Source organism: Erithacus rubecula (genome assembly GCF_903797595.1).
Source record: "Erithacus rubecula genome assembly, chromosome: 24".
NCBI classification, from domain to species: Eukaryota; Metazoa; Chordata; class Aves; order Passeriformes; family Muscicapidae; genus Erithacus; species Erithacus rubecula.
Genome location: NC_136676.1, coordinates 6,156,513 through 6,183,007, shown reverse-complemented (window position 1 = coordinate 6,183,007; position 26,495 = coordinate 6,156,513). Strand labels below are relative to the sequence as shown.

The window sequence follows — 26,495 nt, the reverse complement described above, 5'->3', positions numbered from 1 at the left end:
TGCAAAAATGCGTTTTCCAAACAGGATTTTACAAAGAAATCTTTCTCAAATGGGCCTCTCCCAAATGGGTTTTTCCCAAAGAAACCTTTTCCAAAGAAACTGTTTCCAAAGAAATCGTTTCCAAAGAAACCGTTTCCAAAGAAATTGTTTCCAAAGACGCCTTTTCCAAAGAAACGTTTTCCAAAAATGCCTTTTCCAAATGGTCCTTTCCCAGTCAGTCTTTTCCAAAGAATCCTTTCCCAAAGCCCATCCCAAAGCTGGCCAGCAGCAGCAGCATTCCATTCTTTAATTTTATTTCCTGGGAAATAAATGGGGAAAGCTCGTTAAGGTGAGCGGAAGAGTTTTCCAAAGAAGAGTTTTCCAAAGAAGAGTTTTCCAAGGAGTTCTTTTGCAAAAATGCGTTTTCAAAACAGGATTTTACAAAGAAATCTTTCTCAAATGGACCTTTCTCAAAAGGGTCTTTCTCAAATGGGCCTTTTCCAAAGTGGCCATTTCCAAATGGGCCATTCCCAAATCATTTTTTTCCAAAGAAACCTTTTCCAAACAGCCTTTTCCAAAAAATGCTTTTCCCAAAGAAGGTTTTTCCAAAGAGGCCTCTTCCAAATGGCCTTTTCCAGAGGGGGATTTTTTTCAAAAATGCCTTTCCCAAACGAGGCTTTTCCAAATGAACTTTTTTCAAAAAATGTCTTTTTTCCAAAGTGTCGTTTTCCAAAGTGTCGTTTTCCAAAGAGGTTCTTCCAAAGAAGCTTTTCCAAACTCACCTCTTCCAAGATTTTTTTCCACAGAGGCTTTTCCAAAGTTGCCTCTTCCAAGGAGACCTTTTCCAAGCAAGCCCCAGATGAGTTTGTAATTAGGAAAATCTGACAATTCAAGTGTCCAGGATCTGAATCCAGGGAGATTCCCAGAATCCTCACCCAGGAAGGAGCAAAGAATTTAAATTTCCCACATTTCCATAGGATTTCTCTGCCAGTTTGGATTTGGGATTCATGCTGGGAAGTCTGAGGCCAAAAAAAAAGTCAGGAATTTTCTTCTTTCCAAGAACTCCAAGGAGAAGGGTTTAAAATCCCGAAGCGTCAACTTGTTGTGGATCCAAAGAGATTTTTAATTCATGATTAGGGGAATAATTCTTGTGGAATATTCTTAAATATTATTATTGATGAAATGATTAATTTAATAAATTAATTCTTTAATAAACAACCAACATATTAATATTAATTCTTATTTCTTATTTATTCTTGTTTTATGGGCCTAAAACAAGACTGGCTCAAAAGCACCACTATGGCTTCAACCTTATATCAAAGAATTAGGAAAAATTCAATTTTCAAATGTTGGATTAGAACCTGGGTTTGATTTTTGCTGCAGAATAAACAGGATGAATTTATCTCTGAACTCTTCTCCAAGAGGAAACAAAGGAGGTGCAGACAGGAATTTTGGAATGGAAATGGAGCAAAACACCTCAGTTGGAAGCACAGAGGGGATGAGCCAAATTAGGGAGTAGATACAGAATTTAATTTTAAAATAGTAGAAACCTCTGGAAATAAAATGCTCTTGGGGTGTTTCTGAAGACCACCAAAATACTAATTAATGTTATTAATTTTGCCACATTAATAGGAATTTAAGTCTGCATTTTACAGCAGTGATTGAAATCGAAAATCACTCAGAAGAAAGCCTTAAAATCAAATAAAAATCCAGATTTTTTTTTTTTTTTCTTCCAGGGATAATTCCAGCCTTTCTGAGCATGCAGAAGTGGCTCTGGTGGCATTTGGGACACCGGAGTGACGTTGTCACATTTCCATGTCTGGAAGGTGACAGGGAGGAAGGAGTGAATTCCCAACGTGACATCAGCTCGTGAATCACCAGACCCATTACGACATCCTGAGGAGTTTGCTGAGTCCAAATAAAAAATAAAAATTAAAAAAAAAAAAAAAAAATTAGGGATACAGGGATAGAGTTTGAAATTGAGGAGAGCAGAAGAAACTAAAGAGTTGTTGGGAGAGGTTCTGTGATAATGGAATTAAAGTTTTATCCATGTGGAATAAATGGAATAATCACCCGTGGAATAAATGGAATAATCACCCGTGGAATGAATGGAATAATTACCTAAAGTTGATGCTAAAATAATCTACTCCTTGCTCATGAGGAAATGTGGAATAAACTTAATAATTATTCAAAATTAATGTTAAAATAATCTCCTAGCTCAGGAGGAAGCATGGAATAAAATTAATAATTACTCAAAAGTAATGTTAAAATAATCTACTCCTTGCTTATAAGGAAATGTGGAATAAAATTAATTATTAGCCAAAATGAATGCTAAAAGAATCTAATCCTTCCTCATAAGGAAATGTGGAATAAAATTAATTATTACACAAAATGAATGCTAATATAATCTACTCTTTGCTAATGAGGAAATGTAGAATAAAAGGAATAATTACCCAAAATGAATACCAGAATTATCTACTTCTTGCTTAGGAGGAAATGTGGAATAAAATCAGTAATTACTCAAAATGAATGCTAAAAGAATTTATCAGAATCTTTTTCATCTCTAATTTTGACTCTAAAAATCCCCTGGGCCAAGCCTGGTTTTCAGAGATAATTCATTTTTTGTGTGTTCTGAGTGGGATTTTTAGTTTATGACAAATTCCTCCTGTTTAAATCTGCAACGAAAAACAAAAACACAACGAAACAAAATAATTCAGAAACAATCCGGAAAACAGCACAACCCAACATTTACAACAACAAATACAAAAACCACATTTTACAAATCCATCAAAATTCAATCCCAGTCCCTTCCCCAATGTACCTTAGGAAAAACTCTGAGCCACTAAACCCAATCCTGGGTTTAATCCTGAGCAGAAGCCAAATCCTGACCCAGAGTTGGATTTGGAAACCCAATCCTGGGTTTAATCCTGAGCAGAAGCCAAATCCTGACCCAGAGTTGGGGGATTTGGAAACCCAATCCTGGGTTTAATCCTGAGCAGAAGCCAAATCCTGACCCAGAGTTGGGAGATTTGGAAACCCAATCCTGGGTTTAATCCTGAGCAGAAGCCAAATCCTGACCCAGAGTTGGGGGATTTGGAAACCCAATCTTGGGTTTAATCCTGAGCAGAAGCCAAATCCTGACCCAGAGTTGGGGGATTTGGAAACCCAATCCTGGGTTTAATCCTGAGCAGAAGCCAAATCCTGACCCAGAGTTGGGGGATTTGGAAACCCAATCTTGGGTTTAATCCTGAGCAGAAGCCAAATCCTGACCCAGAGTTGGGGGATTTGGAAACCCAATCCTGGGTTTAATCCTGAGCAGAAGCCAAATCCTGACCCAGAGTTGGGGGATTTGGAAACCCAATCCTGGGTTTAATCCTGAGCAGAAGCCAAATCCTGACCCAGAGTTGGGGGATTTGGGAGTGCAGAGCCCTGGAGCTGTCCAACCTTTATGGATGGGATGGATGACATCAAAAAGGGGCAGGACTTGAGGAAGAGATCATGGAAATTATTCAAAGTATGATCCAGGGAATAAGAGGAAGTGAAGAAACAGGACAAACGGGTTCACGTGAGGTTCCAGGAGTTAAGCTGGGTTTAAGTGCTGCTGGTTCATCTGGACTTTTTTTCCCTTCATTATCAGAGTCATCGTTTTTAGGGAAATAACCAGGGAGTTCAGGATGTTCTTCCCACTCTGGGTTTTCCCATTTAGGGACAATATTTCTTCTTCCCATTTTGGATTTTTGGAGGATCTTTCTTCTTCCCACTCTGGATTTTCATATTGAGGGACAATATTTCTACTTCCCACTCTGGATTTTCCCATTTAGGGACAATAATTCTTCTTCTCACTCTGGATTTTCATATTTAGGGACAACTTTCTTCTTCCCATTCTGGATTTTCATATTTAGGGACAATCTTTCCTCTTCCCACTCTGGATTTACATATTTAGGGACAATAATTCTTCTTCTCACTCTGGATTTTCATATTTAGGGACAACTTTCTTCTTCCCACTCTGGATTTTCATATTTAGGGACAACTTTCTTCGTCCCACTCTGGATTTTCATGTTTAGGGACAATATTTCTTCTTCTCACTCTGGATTTTGGAGGATCTTTCTTCTTCTCACTCTGGATTTTCATATTTAGGGACAACTTTCTTCTTCCCACTCTGGATTTTCATATTTAGGGACAATAATTCTTCTTCTCACTTTGGATTTTCATGTTTAGGGACAATATTTCTTCTTCCCAGTCTGGATTTTGGAGGATCTTTCTTCTTCTCACTCTGGATTTTCCCATTTAGGGACAATATTTATTCTTCTCACTCTGCATTTTGGAGGATCTTTGTCCTTCCCACTCTGGATTTTCATATTTAGGGACAATATTTCTTCTTCTCACTCTGGATTTTGGAGGATCTTTCTTCTTCTCCCTCTGGATTTTCCCATTTAGGGACAATATTTCTTCTTCCCACTCTGGATTTTACAATTTAGGGAGAATCTTTGTCCTTTTCCCTCTGGATTTTCCCATCCAGGGAGGATCCTTCTCCTTCTCACTCAGGATTTTCCCATCCAGGGAGGATCTCTGTCCTTCCCACTCTGGATTTTCCCATCTAGAAAAGATCTTTCTTCTTTCCCACTCTGGATTTTCCCATTTAAGGACAATCTTTCTTCCCACTCTGGATTTTCCCATCTTTGGATGATTTTTCTGCCTTCTTTCCTCGTTTTCCAGAGCCTGGTAGGATCCCAGGGAATTTGAGCCATTGAAGTGTGCTTGAGGAATTTCATTCCTCAGTGTGGATTTCCTCCTGCTTCTCCAAGAATATCCAATCCCAATCCCAAAATTTAATTATTTTATGCTTTCCCGTGCGGAAAACAGATTCGAAGGAAGTTTTTAAATGTAAAAATAGGAATATTTGGAATCCAGATAAAGTTTGGAGCCTGATTTTCCAAATGGGGTTTTCTCTCCCACTGGAAGCTGTGAAATATCAGTGTTTGCAGAAAAAAAAAAAAAAAGGAAATTTCTTGTGGAATTTGGTTCAAAAAGAAGGAGAAAGGACAAAGGTGAAGGGAGAAAAACTCCCCTGACTCTGACTGATTTCAATCCTATTTACGCTTGATTTATTCTGGATTTTCCTCCAGGAACCCCAAAACAAGCAGAATTCTTCTTAAATTTTTAAAACATTATTGAAAAGATCCAAATCCTATTAACAAGCTGTTATTCCTTCATTCTACTCCTCTTTAATATTAAAAGGCAATTTCAAAATTCACAAAACACACCTGGAACTTGGCTTAAATTTCGAAATTCAAACTTTAAATGATGTCATTGCTTTAGAAATTTTTTTACAAAAATAAACCAAGCTGAACAAAGAGCCGTGTGACCAGTTAATTAGGTAAAATCTCATTAAAAAAAAAAAAAAAAAAATAAAACCTGCCAGCACTGGGAACCTCATTCTGTCATGTCTGTCCCCCACCCTTCCTTCTCTCTTCACCCCATTGTGCAATGGAAAAATGCAACAATCAACCCCTGACAATGGAATTATTGCACAAGGAGCTCCTGTTGCCTCACACTGGCAGCACCCTGGAAAAATCCTCGCAGAATTTCCTCCAGGAATTGTTTTTTGTTTTTTTTTTCCTGCAGGAAATAGTGGGGGAAAAAAACTGGATTGTTATCACTTAAAAAAAAAAAAAAAACACAACAAAACAGTTCTGTTGGTTGATTTTTTGTGAGTCCTGAACTGGGAGAGAAAGGGGGAAAAAAAATTCCTTTGCTGCTTAAAAATGTGGTTGGTTTTTTTGTTTTTTTTTTTAATGTAGAGATTTTGGAGATAAGAGTCCTGAGAAAGTCCCGTGGGGTTTGCAGGGCTGTAATTAGAAATTCTGAGTAAGGCTGGAAATGTTGATTAGGGTTTGTAAGGGAGGAGGAAATGTTTAGTGTGTCCTGAGGAGCAGCAACTCTGGACATGTCCAGGAGGTTCCTTTTCCCACTGGGAAAATTTAATTTGTTGATATTTATGGGATCACATCCTATTTAATTGATAAAAGCAGTAGAAGTAAAGAAAAATTTGAAAAAAATTTGGGGAAAAAAAGGAATTTTGCCGTTTTGAACTGTGCAAACTCTGCCCTTGGCTCTACAGCTGATTATTATTTTATTATTATGCATTAAAATATTTATTTGACAGGCTCAGTTGGATGCTACAATGAAACAGAAATAAATATGAAATCATGAAAATGATGAAAAGATGCCAAAAATCAGTCAGAGTCACAAGGATTTCCCTGCAGGCAGAAAGGAGATTTCAGCTCCTTCACCTAAAAGTGACTCAGTAAATTCACATTCCTTGTGAGATGCACTCAAGAAATGAAATCAGGGAAATCTTTTGCCAAACAATCATTTTTTAAAAATTCTTCAATATTTCTTCACACATGAAAAAATGTTTTGGGGAGGCTTGAGTGAAAAAGATTCACCTGGAGAAGCTCAGGGATGGCTCATCCTTTCGAACTCAAATATTAAAATATTTTGCCAATATTAAATATTTTCATATTAAAACAGTTTCACTGAAAATGCCCCAAAAAAGAACAGAGGAGGCTCTGACTGAGCAGAGGAGTGAAAATCCCACCTGAGCTCATCCCAACCTCTCATTCCTGCAGGATTTTCCCAAGAAAATCTGAGAACATAAAACCAAATTTTTAATGCTGGAATATAAAATGAAAACTCACCTGGAAAGACACCAGAAAAATCCCCAAAAAATCCCAATTTTCCAGCAGCTTTTCCTGGCAATTTGCTGCTCAGTGACCACACAAACTCTCCTCAGGATGAATTTTTCTGCCTCTGTTCCAAATCCTCCTCCTCTCTCACAATTTCCTGATTTTCCTCTGCAGCATTTTCCAAGAGATTCCCACTTTTTCCTCAGGATTGGGAATGAAAAAATCCAGCTCTGGGCATCTCCTCGTTCCAGCAGAGTTTGGGATGTGGAGGAGGATTAAATCCTGCCCTGGGGAAGGTTTCTGCAGCCACTTTAATCTCGGTTTTAGCAAAGCTGGGCTAAACTCACATCACCCCTTCCCAGATTTTCTCTCCTCTTACCTCAGCCCAATTTTCCTCTCAGGAATTTTCTCTCCTCTGTTTTTTTTTTTTTTTTTTTTTTCCTTCCTCAGCCTCCCCAAATTCCCAGGGGCAGGAATTTCCTCGGGGTTGCTTCTCTGCTCTCCCAAACCTCTGGAAGGAAAATTTGGAATTCCTGTTGGGCAGAATTCAGAATTTCTGTTGTTTCAGGAGGCAGAGCCTGCCCTGGAGACTTTCCAGATGTTGCTTCATTCACATCCTCCCCCTGATCCTAAAAGTGCTGCTGAATTCCTGCATTTATTTTTCTGGCTGTGTGAGAATCCCTGAATTGCTTTTTTTTTTTTTTTTTTTTCCCTCAGGGAATCCCTGAATTACTTGTTCTGCTGAATTCCTGCATTTTCTGGGTGTCTGGGAATCTCTTAATTGGTTTTTTTTGTGCTGAATTCCTGCATTTTCTGGGTGTGTGAGAATCCCTGAATTGCTTTTTTTCCTCTGGGGATCCCATTTTCCTCTGGGGATCCCATTTTCCTCTGGGAATCCCATTTTCTGGATGTCTGGGAGCTCCTGAAATTGTTTTTTTCTCAGGGAATCCCTGAATTACTTGTTCTGCTGAATTCCTGCATTTTCCTGGATGTCTGGGAGTCCCTGAATTGCTTTTTTTTTTTATTATTTTCTTCAGGGAATACCTGAATTCCTCTTTTTTTCTCTCTGGGAATCCCTAAATTGCTTTTAGTGCTGAATTCCTCCCATTTCTGGATGTTTCCTCCTCTCCTGGAATATCACTGGAGTCCTGCACTCCAAATTTTCCCGTGGGAATCCCTGAATTGTTTTTTTTTTCCCTCTGGGAATCCCTGAACTTCTTTTTTTTTATCTCTGGGAATCCCTGAATTGTTTTTTTTTCCCCTCTGGTAATCCCTGAACTTCTTTTTTTTTCCTCTGGGAATCCCAGAATTGCTTTTTCTGCTGAATTTCTGCATTTTCTGGATGTTTTCCTCCTCTCCTGGAATATCAGTGGAGCTCTGCACACCAAGATTTCCTCTGGAAATCCCTGAATTCCATTTTTTTTTCCCTTTGAGAATCCCAGAATTGTTTTTTTTCTGTGCTGGCTGGGGGATTTCTCTGGAATTCCTCCCAGATTCCTGCAGATTTGGGATGTCTCTGCTTGTCCCAACGTTGCCAAACCTGCTGAAGGTCAACACCCCTTAACCCATGCTGGGCTCCTCTGGTCACACTTTTATCCCCCAATTTTCCAAAATAAAACTCCTTGGCAAATCCTTCACCTGCACATGAATAATCTGCTAATTACCAGCGTGGAAATATTCCTTAATTATCACTTTGGAATGAGCTGGCTCCACGTCAGCCCTGCCCTGGGTGCACAGGGTTAAAATCCTGCATTCATTTCCACTCACTCACCTGGCTGAGCTGCTCCTGGCATCCCTCTGGAATAACAATTCCTGGATTTTGGTTTTTTTGGGGTTTTTTTTTTTGGGATTCTCTTCCTGTTCCTGTTTTTCTTCCTCACGGCTCTTCATCAGATCCGCCACCCGCTGGAATCCTGAATATTTCCAGATCCTGGATTGGTTTTTTAATCAGCTTTGTGATCAGATCCAGCAAGAATTTTCAGGAATTGGGGAATTTTTTGGGGGGAGATCAGAGCCTGGAGAAGAGCAGGAGCTCGCTGCTGGGTGGAGGTGCAAGGTGAAGCCATCCTGGAAGGTCACACATCATCCTGAGGCCAAACAAAAATCCTGCAGGCAGCAAATCCAACTCCTGGAGGTGGAGAAGAAGTGCTGGTTTCAAAGGTGATTCCCAAATATTCCCAGGGGTTCATCAAACCCAGGAATTCCAGGAGGAAAAGGAACCCCAACCTGGCACCCAGGCAGGGAGGAGATGAAGAAACAGGAGCCGAGTGCGCAAGGGCAAAGCCTCGTTAGCAAATCCTAATTAAAACTTGGGATTGCACAAGGCCTGTGGCGTTCCTCTGCTCACCTGACAAAGGTTTGGGGTTTGGGGGTTTTTTTTGGGATGAATCCAGCTGTTTTCCAGCTGTGACTCCGTGTTTTCCAGCTGGAGGATTCCCCCATCTCCTCCCATGGAAGCGGAGTTGGGAATGGCAAAGGGAGTGAGGTTCCAAAATTTGGGAATGTTCCTCTGGATGCAGGGGATGCCTCAGGGGAGGAGCTGTGGCTTGGGAAAAGAAACATCTGGAAATATTTCAGTGCTGCTGGAGGTAATTCCAAAGTAGGATCCAGCCCTGGGATCTGCAAGGGTTCAGGTGGAACATTCTGGATTCATTGGCAGCTGCAGGAATTGACTGGGAGAGCCCAAACCCCCCGGGCTCGCTTTATTAACCAAAAAATTCCATATTTGGCAGAGAATTCCCAAAAAAATGTCATCCCTGGAAGGTCTTGGTAGAGAATTCCCAAAAAAATGTCATCCCTGGAAGGTCTTGGTAGAGAATTCCCAAAAAAATCTCATCTCTAGAAGGTCCTGGTTGACAATTCCCCAAAAAAAATCTCATATCTGGAAGGTCCTGGTAGAGAATTCCCAAAAAAAATGTCATCTCTGGAAGGTCCTGGTAGAGAATTCCCAAAAAAATGTCATCTCTGGAAGGTCCTGGTAGAGAATTCCCCAAAAAAATCTCATATCTGGAAGGCCCTGGTTGAGAATTCCCAAAAAAATCTCATCTCTGGAAGGTCCTGGCAGAGAATTCCCAAAAAAATCTCATCCCTGGAAGGTCCTGGTAGAGAATCTGAAATTTGGAATTTTTTGGAGAGGTGAGTTTGCTCCCCACACAAGGCCTCACTCCAACCCACTGCACTTTTTAATTTTATTTTTATTAATTTTGTCTCTTTTCCCTCAGGATCTGTCACAACCAAAGTTCGGGTGCTGCTGCCGTGCCCAGCGTGATAATTGATAAATAATTGCTGTTAATCATAAAACTTTTGGAGTTTGTATAAACCAGAATACTTAAAATGAGAACACAGAGCGAGATAAAGGGAAATATTTAATTAAACCCACTCTGTTTAAATCCTCATTTTATGAATATTGAGTGTATCAGCTTGTAAAAGAAAATAAAAGTGTTTTCCATAAGTCTGAAGAAATTTTTTTGCAGAATCAGATTTCCTGCCTTTGTGTGATCAATCACAAACTCTCTGCTAAAGATCAGAATTCCCATTTTTTCTGTTTTTTATCTTTATTCGGTTTTTTTATGTTTTTTGATGGTTCTATGACCCAGAGCTGTCCCACGGAAATTTGGAACTTTCTTTGCCCACCACTTCTTACCTTGCAGAATTACCAGAACAAAATAATAATTATTGATTACTACATAAAAAAAAAAAAAAAGGGAGCTGCAAACCAAGCGACCCCTCACTCTGTCTATATAAAATAAAGCAATATAAATTTTGTGGAATATCGACACTTTTGTTTCTCATTTATAACACCCAGCTGGGATTGTTGGCGTGCTCTGGACCATCCTGCGCTCCCTTCCCGCTCGGGATGTGCCGCCATCGCGATTTTTTATCGCGATTTTTTTTTTTATCGCTTTATGTCGCGACACAGCGCGCGCTCCCCTCAGCGTTCCCGCCACGGCAGCACCGGAAGCGGAAGTGAAACCAGCGCGAGCCCCGGAAGCGCCGCCCTCTCCTTGCCGGAAGCGCCGCCCCGCGCCGCCATCTTGGCAGGAGCCCTGAGGGAGCCGCGGCCGCCGCTGCCCGTGCCGCCCGCTGCGCCGCCATCGCGGCCCGGCCGCCGCTCCCCGCCCGCCTCCTTCCCTCCTCCCTCCCTCCCTCCCTCGGCCGCGGGCAGGAGGGGCCGCCCGGGGCTTGGCGGCCGCGGAGAGGTGAGCGGGGCCCGGCGAGCGGGGCGGGACGGGCGCGCTGCCTTGCTGTCTCCCCCCTCTGCCCTTCTCCTCCTCTTTCCCCATTTCTCTCTATTTCTCTCTCTCCTTCCCATTTCCACCTTCCCCTTCTCTCTTTCGGTCCCTCATTTCCTTGGGCTGCCTTGCTGTCTCCCTCTCTCTGCCCTTCTCCTCCTTTTCCCATCTCTGTTTCTCCTTCCTTCCCCCTTTTTCCCACCTTCCCTCTCTCTTTCAATCTCTCCTTTTCTCTCTCTCTGATTCCTCTTTTCCCCCCTCTCTCCCCTTTTCCTTTCCCTCCCTCCTTACCTCTCCCCTTTTTTATTTCTTCCCCTTTTCCCGTTTTTCTCCTTCTCTCCTTTCTCTTTCTCTTTCCCTCCCTCAATTTCCTCTTTTCTTCTTCTCCCTTTTAATCCTCCATTTATCCCTTTTTTTTTTCTCCTTTTTTTCCTCTCCCTTTCAGTCCCTCTTTTCCTCTCCTTTTTTCCTCCCCTTTATTAATTGCTAATACAAACACTAATTAAGGAATTAATGATTTTGCTGATTAGATGAGCAGCAGCAGCAATAAGAGAGCCCCGACCACGGCCACGCAGAGGCTGAAACAGGATTACCTGAGGATCAAAAAGGATCCAGTGCCTTATATCTGTGCTGAGCCCCTGCCCTCCAACATCCTGGAATGGTGGGGGAGGGGGGATGGGGAATGGGGGGGGGGGGAATGGGGAATGGGGAATGGGGGGGGGATGGGGAATGGGGATTGGGGAATGGGGGGGATGGGGAATGGGGGGGGATGGGGAATGGGGAATGGGGAATGGGGATTGGGGGGGGGATGGGGAATGGGGGGAGGATGGGGAATGGGGATGGGGAATGGGGAATGGGGGGGATGGGGATTGGGGAATGGGGGGGGATGGGGAATGGGGAATGGGGTGGGAGTGAGAAATGGGGATTGGGGGGCGAATGGGAAATGGGGTGGGAGTAAAAATTGGGAAATGGGGTGGGGAATGGGGAATGGGGAATGGAGGGGGGATGGGGAATGGGAAATGGGGTGGGAGTGAGAAATGGGGAATGGGGGGGAGTGAAAATTGGGGAATGGGGTGGGAGTGAGAAATGGGGAATGGGGAATGGGGTGGGGAATGGGAAATGGGGATTGGGGGGGATGGGAAATGGGGTGGGAGTGAAAATTGGGAAATGGGGTGGGAATGAGAAATGGGGTGGGAGTGAGAAATGGGGAATGGGGTGGGGAATGGGGAATGGGGATTGGGGGGGAATGGGGTGGGGAATGGGGAATGGGGATTGGGGGGGGATGGGAAATGGGGTGGGAGTGAAAATTGGGGAATGGGGTGGGAGTGAGAAATGGGGAATGGGGGTGGGAATGGGGTGGGAGTAAAAATTGGGAAATGGGGTGGGGAATGGGGAATGGGGTGGGAGTGAGAAATGGGGAATGGGGGGAGATTGGGGAATGGAATTGGGAATTGGAGTGAGATTGGAGTTGGGAATGGGAGTGGGGAATTGGGGATTGGGGTGGGAGCAGGGAATGGGAGTGGGGAATTGGGGTGGGAATTTGGGATAGGAATTTGGGATGGGATGATGGGAATTGGGGATGGAATTTGGGATGGGATTTGGGCTGGGATTTGGGATGGAATTTGGGATGGGATGATGGGAATTTGGGATGGAATTTGGGCTGGGATGGTTCTTCACTCCTGGCTGAGCAGGTCCCAGGCTCTCAGCTCTCTCTCTCTCTCTGGGGGCTGGAGGAACCCGTGGCTGGGCTGAACTCTCAATTTTGGGATGGAATTTGGGATGGAATTTGGGATGGGGGCTGGAGGAACCCGTGGCTGGGCTGAACTCTCAATTTTGGGGATTTTGTTCCCTCCCTGTTTCAGGCACTACGTGGTACGAGGGCCAGAGCTCACCCCCTATGAAGGTAAATCCAGGAATTCACCAAAACAGCTCCAAAAATTGCCAGAGAGAAGGAAAAACAGGGAATCATTCATTTTCTCAACAGCTTTAATAAAATAAAATATAGCTTGAACTCAATTAATATCAATATTTTTAATGTTTTACAGCAAATCTTGAATTTGTGACAGATAATGCCAAAAATTCACATTTTACAGCAAAAATGTTCTCAGTCAACTGAGATTAAAATTTTTTATTTAATCAATTTTTGGGAAGTTTAGGTGAAATAAAGCAGAAGAATTAGTGATGGAAATTGGGGTGAGAGTTATTCAGTAAATATAATTTAATGTATATATTAAATACAATTTATTCAATGTATTTTTTAGTAGTTTAGGAGAAGAAAAAAAGCAGAGGAATTGAGAATGGAAATTAATATAATTCAATATATATATTTAATATCATTAACATAATTTATTTAACCCATTTTTGAGTAGTTTAGGAGAAGAAAAAAAGCAGAGGAATTGAGGATGGGAATTAATATAATTCAATATATATATTTAATGTCATTATCATAATTTATTTAACCCATTTTGGGATTTTAGAAGGAAAAAAAACATTGGAATTGGGAATTGGAGTGGGAAATATTTATTAAATATAGCTCAGTATATTTATTTAATTGAATTAATATAGTTTATTTAACCCATTTTTGGAGAATTTTAGGGGAAGGAAAAAAGTATTGGAATTGAGGATGGGAACTGGAGTGGGAATTTATTTTTATTAAATATAAGTTTATATTTGTTTAATTATATATTTGTATGTATTTATTTACAGTTTATATTTTTGTTATATGCTCTAATGTATTATATAACATATGTTTATATATGAATATTTATATTTATTGATTCTTATACTTATTATATAGAATTTAATATCTTTAATACAATAAATTTACCCCATTCTGGGCTGATTTGCAGGTGGATATTACCATGGAAAATTAATATTCCCTCGAGAATTCCCTTTCAAACCTCCCAGTATTTATATGATCACACCCAATGGAAGATTCAAATGCAACACAAGGTAAAAACCCCAAAACACCCAAAACCTTCCATGGCCCCTCTGTCCCACCCCAAATCCTGTTCTGGGGTTTTTTTCCTTTTTTCCTTTTTGTTTTTTGGCCAGGTTCTGTCTGTCCCATCCCAAATCTCTGCTCCTGTTTGGCTTTTTTTCTTATTTTCCCTTTTTTTTCCCTTTTTTCCCCCCCTGTCTGTATCTGTCCCATCCCAAATCTCTGCTCCTGGGATTTTTTTCCCTTTTTCCCTTTTTTTTTTGACCAGTCTGTGTCTGTCCATCACAGATTTCCACCCTGATTCCTGGGAGGGTTTTTTTTCCCTTATTTCTTTTATTTCCCTTTTTTTTCCCCCTGTCTGTATCTGTCCCATCCCAAATCTCTGCTCCTGACATTTTTTTCCCTTTTTTCCCTTTTTTTTCCCCCTGTCTGTGTCTGTCCCATCCCAAATCTCTGCTCCTGGCATTTTTTTCCCTTTTTTCCCTTTTTTTTGGCCAGGCTGTGTCTGTCCATCACGGATTTCCACCCTGACACCTGGAACCCAGCCTGGTCAGTCTCCACCATCCTGACAGGGCTGCTGAGCTTCATGGTGGAGAAAGGACCCACCCTGGGCAGCATTGAGACCTCTGAGTTCACTGTGAGTTCAGGGGGTTCAGGGGAATTCAGGGGGTTCAGAGGATTGAGGGGAGTTTAGGGGATTCAGGGGGTTCAGAGGATTCAGGAGGTTCAGGGGATTCAGGGAATTCAGGGGGTTCAGGAAATTCAGGGGGTTCAGAGGATTGAGGGAATTTAGGGAGTTTAGGGGATTCAGGGGATTCAGAGGATTCAGGGGGTTTAGGGAATTTGGGAGATTCAGGAAGTTCAGGGAGTTTAGGGGATTCAGGGGGTTCAGAGGATTCAGGGGGTTCAGGGGATTCAGAGGATTCAGGGATTTTAGGGAATTAGGGAGATTCAGGAGGTTCAGGGGATTCAGGGGGTTCAGGAAATTCAGGGGGTTCAGAGGATTGAGGGAATTTAGGGAGTTTAGGGGATTCAGGGGGTTCAGAGGATTCAGGGGATTCAGAGGATTCAGGGGATTCAGAGGATTCAGGGGGTTTAGGGAATTTGGGAGATTCAGGAGGTTCAGGGGATTCAGGGAATTCAGGGGGTTCAGGAAATTCAGGGGGTTCAGAGGATTGAGGGGGTTCAGGGGATTCAGAGGATTCAGGGGGTTTAGGGAATTAGGGAGATTCAGGAGGTTCAGGGGATTCAGGGGGTTCAGGAAATTCAGGGGGTTCAGAGGATTGAGGGAATTTAGGGAGTTTAGGGGATTCAGGGGGTTCAGAGGATTCAGGAGGTTCAGGGGATTTGGGAGATTCAGGAGGTTCAGGGAGTTTAGGGGATTCAGGGGGTTCAGAGGATTCAGGGAATTCAAATGGATTCAGGGGATTTAGGGGAATTCAGGGAGTTTAGGGGAGTCAGGGGAATTCAGGGGGTTCAGAGAATTTAGGGAGTTTAGGGAATTTGGGGAATTCAGGTGGATTCAGGGGGTTCAGGGGAATTCAAGGAATTCAGGTGGATTCATGGAATTCAGGTGGATTCATGGAATTCAGGTGGATTCATGGAATTCAGGGGGTTGAGGGGGTTTAGGGAGTTCAGGGGATTTAGGGAATTCAGGGGGTTTAGGGGGTTCAAGGGGTTTAGGGGATTTGGGGAATTTAGGGAATTTGGGAAATTCAGGTGGATTCAGGGGCTTCAGGGAAATTCAGGGGGTTCAGAGGATTGAGTGAATTCAGGGAATTTGGGGGTTCAGGGGATTCAGGGAATTCAGAGGGTTCAGAGGATTCAGGGGGTTCAGGTGATTTGGGGAATTCAGGTGGATTCAAGGAATTCAGGGGGTTCAGAGGATTGAGGGAATTTAGGGAGTTTAGGGGGTTCAGAGGATTCAGGGAATTCAGGGGGTTGAGGGGATTTAGGGAATTCAGGTGGATTCAAGGAATTCAGGGAATTCAGGGGGTTCAGGGAATTCAGGGGGTTGAGGGGATTTAGGGGGTTCAGGGGATTTAGGGAATTTATGGGATTTAGGGAATTCAGGGAGTTTAGGGGATTTGGGGAATTCATGGAATTCAGGGAGTTCAGGGGAGATTTAGGGGGTTCAGAGGATTCAGGGAGTTCAGAGAATTTAGGGAATTCAGGGGGTTCAAGGGAATTGAAGGAATTCAGGAGGTTCAGAGGATTGAGGGGGTTCAGGGGATTTAGGAGATTCAGGGAATTCAGGAGGTTTAGGGGAATTCAGGGAGTTCAGGGGGTTCAGAGGATTTAGGGAGTTTATGGGATTTGGGGGATTTAGGGGAATTCAGGATGGAGCCTGGCTGGGATTTGTTTCCTTTTTCCAGCCCTTTTTCCTTGATCCCACAAGGATCAACAAAACATCAATTTTAGAGAATTAAAATTCACTAAAAGACCCCACAGGATAAAAAAATGAACAAAATTTCTGCTTATAAAAATCAATTTTAGTGAAAAATCTTCACATATTTGATGTTTGAAATGTTAAAAATCCCTTGCCTGAGGTTTGCACCATTCTTGTGGGAAATCAGGTGTGGAATTGAAATAAATTAATTGAATTTTCATTAAATTACTGAGAAATCTGTTTGGTTTTTGTTTTTTTTTTCCCAGAAAAGGCAGCTGGCTGCACAGAGCTTAGCATTTAATTTAAAAGATAAAGTCTTCTGTGAACTCTTTCCTGAAGTGGTGGAGGTAAGGAAATATTAATTATTTATTCATTATTTATTCCAAATTAAAAAAAAAAAATCAACTCAGCTTCCCCCAGACTGGATTTGATTTGATTTGTTCATTTTGTAAAACCTTGGGAAAGGTTTTAATTCTTTCACACAGAGTAAAAACTGCAGGAATTTGGAGGAAAAGAGATTTTTTCCCAGTTTTTTTTCCTTTTTCCATGAGCTGTGTAGGATTTCAGAATTCCTGTTCTTAAAGGAATTCTGGTTTAAGATCCATTTTCCTTTCTCACTTTGGAATTCTCTCTTTGAATTCTCTCCCCTTTTCCAGGAAATGAAACAAAATCCCCCAAATCACCACAAATTCCCCATGTGGGAACTCAACCAAAAACACCCAAAATGATCCAAATTCCAGTTTCCCATGCAGGAACTCAACCAAAACCACCCAAAATGATCCAAATTCCAGTTTCCCATGCAGGAAATCAACCAAAAACACCCAGATAATCCCAATTTTCTCTTCCATTCACTTTTCTTTTCAGCTCTGCAAACAGAAACAGCCAAACCACCCCAAATTCCACACCCAAATCACCCCAAATCCAGTTCCCCATGCAGGAAATCAAACAAAAGAACCCAAATCACCCCAATTTTCTCCTCCCTTTTCCAGGAAATCAAACTAGAACACCCAAACCATCCAAATTTCCACTTCTCATCATTCAGTTTTCTCTTTCCCTGTGCAGAAAGTCAAAAACACCCAAATCATCTCAATCCCAGTTTTTTATGCAATAAATCAGATGAAAGAACCCAAACCATTCCAGTTTCTCATACTTGAATTTTCTCTTTTTCTGTGCAGGAGCTCAAAGAAAAACACCCAAACCATCCAAATTTCCACTTCTCACCATTGAATTTTCTCTTTTTCTGTGCAGGAAATGAATCAAAACCACCCAAATCACCCCAATTCCAGTTCCTATGCAGGAAATCAAATGAAAGAACCCAAACCATTCCAGTTTCTCATCATTGAATTTTCTCTTTTTCTGTGCAGGAAATCAGACAAAACCACCCAAATCACCCCAATGTTCTTCTCTCTTTTCCAGGAAATCAAACAAAACCATCCAAATTTCCACTTCTCATCATTGAATTTTCTCTTTTTCTGTGCAGGAAACCAATCAAAACCTCCCAAATCACCCCAATTCCAGTTCCCCGTGCCGGAAATCAAACGAAAGAACCCAAACCATCCCGATTTCTCACCATTGAATTTTCTCTTTCTCTGTGCACCCCAATCACCCCAAATTCCACTTTCCCATTCCATTTTCTCTTCTTCTCCCCAGGAAATGAAACAAAAGCAGAAAGCCCAGGAGGAGCTGAGCTCCAGACCTCCCTCTCTGCCCCTGCCCGACGTGGTTCCGGACGGCGACGCTCACTTTGGGCACAACGGGCACGCGCTGCTGAACGGGCACCCTGGGGGGCTGCAGGGGCACCCTGGGGGGCTTCAGGGGCACCCTGGGGGGCTGCAGGGGCACCCTGGGGGGCTGCAGCAGCCCCACAGGAACCACGGACTCTTGGGGGGAGCCCTGGCGAACTTGTTTGTCATCGTGGGCTTCGCCGCCTTCGCCTACACAGTCAAGTACGTGCTGAGGAGCATAGCCCAGGAGTGAGGGACAGCCCAGAGCAGCCACCCCCTGGCCTGGGGGGCTCCAGGGAGGGAGGCTGGGGCTGGGGGGGGTCACAAGGCTGAGAGGGCCTTTGGTTGGGAGAGTTGGGCTCCACCTGCCCTTTGGAAATCAGAAAATCTTCAGTAAATTTGTATTTTGTTGAGTTTTCAGTCATGGATGAATGGGGGGTTTGGGTCAAAAAATTGGGGGTTTTGCCCTTCCTGGGATTTTGGGTTGAGAAGTCTAAGAGTTGGAGTTGGTTGGTAGAGTTGGGCTCCATCTGTGGTTTGGAAATCAGAAAATCTTCAGTAAATTTGTATTTTGTTGAGTTTTCAGTCGTGGATGAATGGGGGGTTTGGGTCAAAAAATTGGGGGTTTTGCCCTTCCTGGGATTTTGGGTTGAGAAGTCTAAGAGTTGGAGTTGGTTGGTAGAGTTGGGCTCCATCTGTGGTTTGGAAATCAGAAAATCTTCAGTAAATTTGTATTTTGTTGAGTTTTCAGTTGTTGGTGAATGGGGGGTTTGGGTCAAAAAATTGGGGGTTTTGCCCTTCCTGGGATTTTGGGTTGAAAAGTCAAAACTTCCCAAAGTTGTTGGGTTGAGTCTTCATTTTATTGATTCAGTTTGTAGAGTTGGGCTCCATCTGTGGTTTGGAATTGGAAAATCTTCAGTAAATTTGTATTTTGTTGAGTTTTCAGTTGTTGGTGAATGGGGAATTTGGGGTTTTGGCTTTTCTTGGGTCATGGTCGGATTTTGGGTTGAAAAGTCAAAGCATTTTTGGGGTGACTCTTCATTTTTAAGGCTTTGAGTTCTCCTCCATCTGTGGTTTGACAATTGGAAAATCCTCAGTAAATTTGTATTTTCTTGAGTTTTCAGTTGTGGATAAATGGGGGGTTTGGGTCAAAAAATTGGGGGTTTTGCCCTTCCTGGGATTTTGGGTTGAGAAGTCAAAGATTTGGAGGAGAAATCCTTTGTTTGTAGAGTTTGGCTCCATCTGTGGTTTGGAATTGGAAAATCTTCAGTAAATTTGTATTTTCTTGAGTTTTCAGTTGTTGGTGAATGGGGGATTTGGGGTTTTGCCCTTCCTGGGATTTTGGGTTGAGAAGTCAAAGAGTTTTTGGGGTGACTCTTCATTTTTAAGACTTTGAGTCCTTTTCTAGTTTGCCAGTTGAAGATCTTCAGTAAATTTTTATTCTGTTGAGTTTCCAATTCAAGATGAGTGGGAAATTTAGGTTGAAAATTTGGGGATTTTGGCTCTTTCTGGGTCATGGTGGGATTTTGGGTGGAGAATCCAAAACATTTTTGGAAACCCACTTTGATTTTGAGAGTTCTCCTCAATCTGTGCTTAGACAATTGGAAAATCTTCAGTAAATTTTTATTCTGAGTTTCCAATTCCAGATAAGTGAAAAAATTTGGATGGAAAATTTGGGATTTTTGCCCTTTCTGAGTTAGGTTGGGATTTTGGGTTGAGAAGTCAAAACCTTATTGATGACACATTTTGATTTGTAGAGTTCCATCTGTGGTTTCAAAATTGAAAATCTTTCAGTAAATTTTTATTCTGTTGAGTTTTGTATTGAATGGGAAATTCAGGTTAAAATTTGGGGCTTTTGGCTCTTTCTGGGTTGTGATTTTGGGTTTTGGGTTGTGAACCCAAAGCATTTTTAGGACCCACTTTAAATTTGTGGTTTTGTTCCAAAATTGGGTTGTGTGTCCCAAAATTGGGGTTTTGTGTCCCCAAATGGTTTGTGTGTCCCAAAAAATTTGATTTCTGTTTCAAAAATGAGTTTTTGTGTCCCCCAAAATTGGATTTTTTATCCCCTAATATGGGTTTCATATCCCAAAAATTATTTCATTGTCCCAAAATTCGTTTTGTGTCCCAAAAATTGATTTTTTTGGGCTCTGGGGATGGAGGGAACAGTGCCTGGGAAGGGAAAAATTCTGATTTTTGGAGTGGGAATAACAAAGGAGCTGCTGCAGAGCCAGAGGCAAAACCCCAAATTCAGGGGGGTTCAAAACCTGCTTCAGGTTTTGCTGAAATTCTTGGAGAAAAAAACCCAAAATTCCTCTGGAATTCTGGAAATATTTTTGCTCCTCAACCCCAAAATACATTTGGGATTCTGGAATTATTTTGCCCCCAAATCCCAATCCCAAAATTCCTCTGGGATTGATCTGCTGAAATAAAAACCTTCAATTCAACTCATCAAAACCCCAAAATTCCTCTGGAATTCTGGAAATATTTTGCCTCCAATCCCAAAATTCCTTAAGGAATTCATCTATTGAAAGAAAATCCCAAATTTTATATTTAAACCCCAAAAATTCTCTGGATTTGGAGGAAGGTTTGAAGCATTCCAGGTGCCATTTGTGGGATCCCTGTGGGTTCCAGGAATTGGGAATTTTCCAGGAAATTTGGGAATTTTTATTCCTGTTTTTTTAGGGGGGAAGGAAGGTTGATTTGTGTTTTCCTGAGAATTCAGAATTTGATTTTTCTCTTCCTCAAAAAAAAAAATTTATAAAAAGAGGAAAAATTAAAAATTGACTTTCCAAGCTGCAATTTTGTGGATTTCTGGAAAAGTTTAGAATTTCAAGGTTGGGACTTTTATTTTCCACAGAAATCTTCTTTTTTTTTTTTTTTTTTAATAAAAAATTCCTGGATTTTGGGGGAAGTTTTTCCCCCTTTTTTTTCCTGGAGATTCCAAGGAGTGGGAATTCCATTGTAATGTGGTTTATTCATAATAAACATCCATGAAAAATCGACTTTGTGAAATTTTTTTTGGGGGGGAAAAAAATTCCTTGGGAAGAAGAATTGGGAATATTTCAGTTCCTAAATAAAAGGATTTTTTTTAAAAAAAGCATTTTTCATTCTTTTATTTCATTTTTCCAGCTTCCTTTTGATGTCTCGATGTCTTTTCTTTGTCCATAATTCCAATAATCCCTTTAAATTTTGGGATATCTTTGGATCATTGCTGCTGATAATAATTAATAATTATTAGTAATTAATGATTAATTTATCAATCAATCCTGAGGTGATGCCATTTTCATGGGGGGGAAAAAAATTGGATTTGTTAAAAGCAGGAAAACCACACAAAAATAAATAAATAAAAAGAATTAATTCCACAAAAACTCCAAACATTCCCAAATTCCTGGAAATTCAAGCCAGAAATGAAGATGGCTCATTAAGATTAATTAGGAATTCTTAATTAGCGCTGGAAGCTTTGCCCTGTTGAATTTAGAGTGGGAGGAATTTGGGATTTTTTAAAATTTTTTTCCAGGAATTTTGGGGATTTTTGGGGATTCACCACAAGGTGGCGCCGCCGTGTCGGGATTTGGGATCTGAACGGGATTTTAGGGAATTCTTGGGATTTCCTGAGCTGGGAATGATCCCAAAATCCCAGGAGATCCCAAAATTCCTGGAGCTTTGGGAATGTGGGAATTGCCAGAAACAAAATTACATTTTTAATAAAATAAATTTTATGGGATTAATGATAATAAATTTTTATGGGATTAACATAAAAACTCCTGGAATGTTTGAGGTTGGAAGGATTTGAATCCCATCCATGGGCAGGAATTCCCAAATCTCCAATTTAAATTTTCATTCCTGAGGGAAGAAATTCCCAAATTCCCAAATATCCAGTTGGGAAAAGGATTTTTGGGATCCCTCTGGAAGAATCCAGAACAAAACCAGGATGGGTTTTCCCAAAATTTGGAAGAGGTTTTTTGGGATCCTTCTGGGAAAATCCAGAACCAAGCCTGAATGGATTTTCTTAAAATTTGGAAAAGGATTTTTGGGATCCCTCTGGGAGAATTTGGAACCAAACCTGGATGGATTTTCCTAAAATTTGGAAAAGGATTTTTGGGATCCCTCTGGGAAAATCCAGAACAAAATCCAGGATGGATTTCCCAAACTGGGAAAAGGATTTTTGGGATTATTTCCGACCCCTCCAGGATAAAACCAGGATGGATTTCTCAAATTGGGAAAAGGGTTTTTGGGATCCCTCTGGGAAAATCCAGAACAAAATCCAGGATGGATTTTCCCAAAATTGCAAAAAGAATTTATGGGATTCCTCTGGGACAATTTGGAAGCAAACCTGGATGGATTTTCCAAAATTGGGAAAAGGATTTTTAAGATCCCTCTGGGAGCATCCAGGAGAAAGCCAAGGTGGGTTTTCCCGAATTGGGAAAAGAATTTTTGGGATCCCTTTGGGAAAATTCAGAACCAAACCAGGAGGGATTCCCCAAATTGGGGAAAGGATTTTTGGGATCACTCTGGGAGAATCCAGAACCAAACCAGGAGGGATTTCCCAAAGGATTTTTGGGATCCCTTTGGGAAAATCCAGAACCAAACCAGGATGGATTTCCCAAAGGATTTTTGGGATCCCTTTGGGAAAATCCAGAACCAAACCAGGAGGGATTTCCCAAAGGATTTTTGGGATCCCTTTGGGAAAATCCAGAACCAAACCAGGAGGGATTTCCCAAAGGATTTTTGGGATCCCTTTGGGAAAATCCAGAACAAAACTAGGAGGGATTTCCCAAAGGATTTTTGGGATCCCTTTGGGAAAATCCAGAACAAAACTAGGATGGATTTCCCAAAGGATTTTTGGGATCCCTCTGGGAAAATCCAGAACCAAACCAGGCTGGATTCCCCAAAGGATTTTTGGGATCCCTTTGGGAAAATCCAGAACCAAACCAGGAGGGATTTCCCATATTGGGAAAATGATTTTTGGGATCCCTTCAAGAGCATCCAGAACCAAACCAGGATGAATTTCCCAAACTGGGAAAAGGATTTTTGGGATCCCTCTGGGAGAATCCAAAACCTAACCTAGATGGATTTTCCCAAACTGGGAAAAGGATTTTTTGGGATGATTTCCCACTCCTCTAGAACCAAACCCGTATGGATTTTCCCAAACTGGGAAAAGGAATTTTGGGATCCCTCTGGGAGCATGCAGAACAAAAGCCAAGGCGGGTTTTCCCAAATTGGGAAAAGAATTTTTGGGATCACTCTGGGAAAATCTAGAACCAAACCAGGATGGATTTTCCCAAATTTTTTGGGATTTTTTCCCCCCAGTTCCAGGCGGGATTTGGCTCCGGAGCCGTTTCCCGGTTTCTGGCCGGTGGCGCGGCTCTGACGGATGATCCCATTAAACCCAGAACCAAACCCGGATGGATTTTCCCAAATTTTTTGGGATTTTTCCCCCCAGTTCCAGGCGGGATTTGGCTCTGGAGCCGTTTCCCGGTTTCTGGCCGGTGGCGCGGCTCTGACGGATGATCCCATTAAACCCAGAACCAAACCCGGATGGATTCCCCAAACTGGGAAAATGATTTTTTGGGATTTTTCCCCCCAGTTCCAGGCGGGATTTGGCTCTGGAGCCGTTTCCCGGTTTCTGGCCGGTGGCGCGGCTCTGACGGATGATCCCATTAAATTGTCATCGGCGGCGCTCCCACAAATCCCGGGCTCGTCTGCGCCCGACCTGAGGAATTCCAGCCTGGAGTGTGGGAAGGCGCCGGGGAAAGTTAAATAAAGTTAAATAAAGTTAAATATTATGAACAAATCGCGGGAGCCACGTCGTGCCCATGGAATGCGGCGGGAGGCGGGAGCTGCTCTTAACTCTTGCTGTGCTGGGGAGTTTCCCTGGGGGAATTTGCCTGTTCCCAAATTCCAGGTTTTTTCTGGAGGTGTTGCAGAAAAAAACTGGAAAAAATTAATTTTTTCCTCAATTTTGTGGCTCGGTTTCCGTGAGTTGCAGATCCGGAGTTTTCTTCGTGCTCCACATTTTTTTCTTCCTGATCCATAAATTTTTCATTCTGCTCCACAAATTTTTCCACCTGATCCATGAATTTTTCTTCTTGATCCATAATTTTTTCCTCCTGATTCATAAATTTTTCATCCTGTTCCACAAATTTTTCCTCCTGATTCATAAATTTTCCTCCTGATTCATAAATTTTTCATCCTGATCCACAATTTCTTCCTCCTGCTCCATAAATTTTTTTTCCTGATTCATAATTTTTTTCCTTCTGCTCCACAATTTTTTTTTCTCCTGATCCATAAATCTTTATGGGAATCTCCCCATCCACCCCCCTGTAATTTTTTTTTTGATCCCTCGGGAAGTGCTGGGGGAAAATTATGGAATTCTGTTCTTTTTGAGGAATTCAGCTGATGAGAGCAGGGAGGAAAATTGGATATGGAGCAATCCAAAGTGGGAAATAAAATAGGAATTCTGCCCTATCCAGATCAGGAAATAAAATGGGAATTCTGCCCCATCCAAACTGGGAAATAAAATGGGAATTCTGCTGTATTCCAACCAGGAAATAAAATGGGAATTCTGCCCCATCCAAACTGGGAATGGAACATCCCAAACTGGGAAATAAAATGGGAATTCTGCTCAGTTTAAACTGGGAAATAAAATGGGAATTCTGCTCTGTTTAAACTGGGAAATAAAACGGGAATTCTGCTGTATTCCAATCAGGAAATAAAATGGGAACTCTGCCCCATCCAAACTAGGAAAATTCCACATGGAACACCCCAAACTGGGAAAAACAGGGAAAATTGAACAGGGAACTCCCCTAAACTGGGATCAAGCAGGAATTCTGTATCAAAGCAGGAATTCTGCCTGATCCAAACTGGGAAATCAAGCAGGAATTAATTCTGAATCCATCAGGAATTCTGCCCAATCCATGCTGGGAAAATTCCACATGCAACACCCCAAACTGGTAAAAACAGGGAAAATTGAACAGGAAACTCTCCTAAACTGGGATCAAGCAGGAATTCTGAATCCATCGGGAATTCTGTATCCTTCAGGAATTCTGAATCCATCAGGAATTCTGTATCAAAGCAGGAATTCTGCCTGATCCAAACTGGGAAATCAAGCAGGAATTAAATCTGAATCCATCAGGAATTCTGAATCCATCAGGAATTCTGTGCCCAGCAGGAATTCTATGCCCAGCAGGAATTCTGTGCCCATCAGGAATTCTGTGCCCATCCACAATCCTGCCCGGGGGTTTATCCCCAGCCTCGCATTTCCAGCGCTTCATTCCCTAAAAAAGAAAAAAAAAAGGGAATTTTTTGGGATGAGGGAGGGGAGGGGGGCAGGGCACGGAGCACTGATCCCAATCTTCCCGGCACGCTCCATTATCTGGGAATTTAATGGGAATGTGAGGAGAGGCGGCGTGACAGCTCATTACAGCCCAGCCCTCCTCCTGCTGCTTTTTTTTTTTTTTTTAATTCCTTTTTTTTTTTCTTTCTCCTTTTCTTGGAGTTGATGGAAACTCCTTGGGGAAAGGAGCGCTGGAAGGAGAAGCGGGAGGAGCCTGGAATTGTGCCTGGAATTGTGCCTGGAATTGCGCCCGGACAGGGGGATTGGGATGCGAAACCCACGCGGTTCTGAGCCCTGACAGCTCCGGGATCGTCCGTAGGGAAAAGCCAGGAAAAAACAGGGAAAGGAGGAAAAAAATCCTCGGGAAAGGAGGAAAAAATCATCGGGAAAGCAGGAAAAAAATCCTCGGGAAAGGAGGAAAAAAAATCCTCGGGAAAGGAGGAAAAAATCCTCAGGAAGGAGGAAAAAAATCTTCGGGAAAGGAGGAAAAAAATCATCGGGAAAGCAGGAAAAAAATCCTCGGGAAAGGAGGAAAAAAAATCCTCGGGAAAGCAGGAAAAAATCCTCGGGAAAGGAGGAAAAAATCATCGGGAAAGGAGGAAAAAAATCTTCGGGAAAGGAGGAAAAAATATCATTTGGAAAGGAAGAAAAATCTTCGGGAAAGGAGGAAAAAAATCCTCGGAAAGGAGGAAAGATCTTCGGGAAAGGAGGAAAAAAAATATCGGGAAAGGAGGAAAAAAATCCTTGGGAAACTTCACCTGCTGCTCACGGACTCCGCGGAGTTTTCGCTTCCCCCCGAAGGAATTGTTGGGATGTGAGGGATTTGCTTTGAGGGGTTTGGGGTTTTTTTGGGGATTTGGTTTTTGGGATTTGTTTTTTTGGGGTGTGAGTGATTTATTTCCTGGGATGTGAGGGATCTGGTTTCTGGGATTGTTTTTTGTGGGGATTTGTTTTTTGGGATTGAGCTTTTTGGGGGATTGGGGTTTTTTTGGGATTGGAGTTTTTTGGGGGATTGTTTTTTTTGGGATTGGGCTTTTTGGGGTTTTTTTGGGATTGGGCTTTTTGGGGGATTGTTTTTTTGGGAATTGGGGGTTTTTTGGGGATTGGGGGTTTTTTTGGGATTGGTTTTTTGGGCTGTGAGGGTTTCGATTCCTCCCTCCAAGGCGGGTCCCGGGAATTCCCAGAGGGAAGGATGAGGATCCATC

The 26,495-nt window shown here is 42.1% G+C and overlaps 2 protein-coding genes across 2 annotated transcripts in view; one reads left to right on the top strand and one right to left on the bottom strand.

The window, feature by feature from the left end:
- The window catches only part of INTS11 (integrator complex subunit 11), a 258,653-nt gene that overhangs the window by 105,055 nt on the left and 127,103 nt on the right, over positions 1–26,495 (bottom strand). The gene's annotated exons all lie outside the window — the stretch shown is intronic.
- On the top strand, positions 10,681–18,207 carry UBE2J2 (ubiquitin conjugating enzyme E2 J2; the record flags this gene model as incomplete). Its single annotated transcript, XM_079326295.1, has 7 exons — positions 10,681–10,867; positions 11,431–11,561; positions 12,763–12,803; positions 13,750–13,852; positions 14,340–14,478; positions 16,497–16,577; positions 17,881–18,207. Exons 2-7 carry the CDS (start codon positions 11,431–11,433, stop codon positions 18,205–18,207), a joined length of 822 nt encoding a protein of 273 aa, XP_079182421.1. The 5' UTR covers positions 10,681–10,867.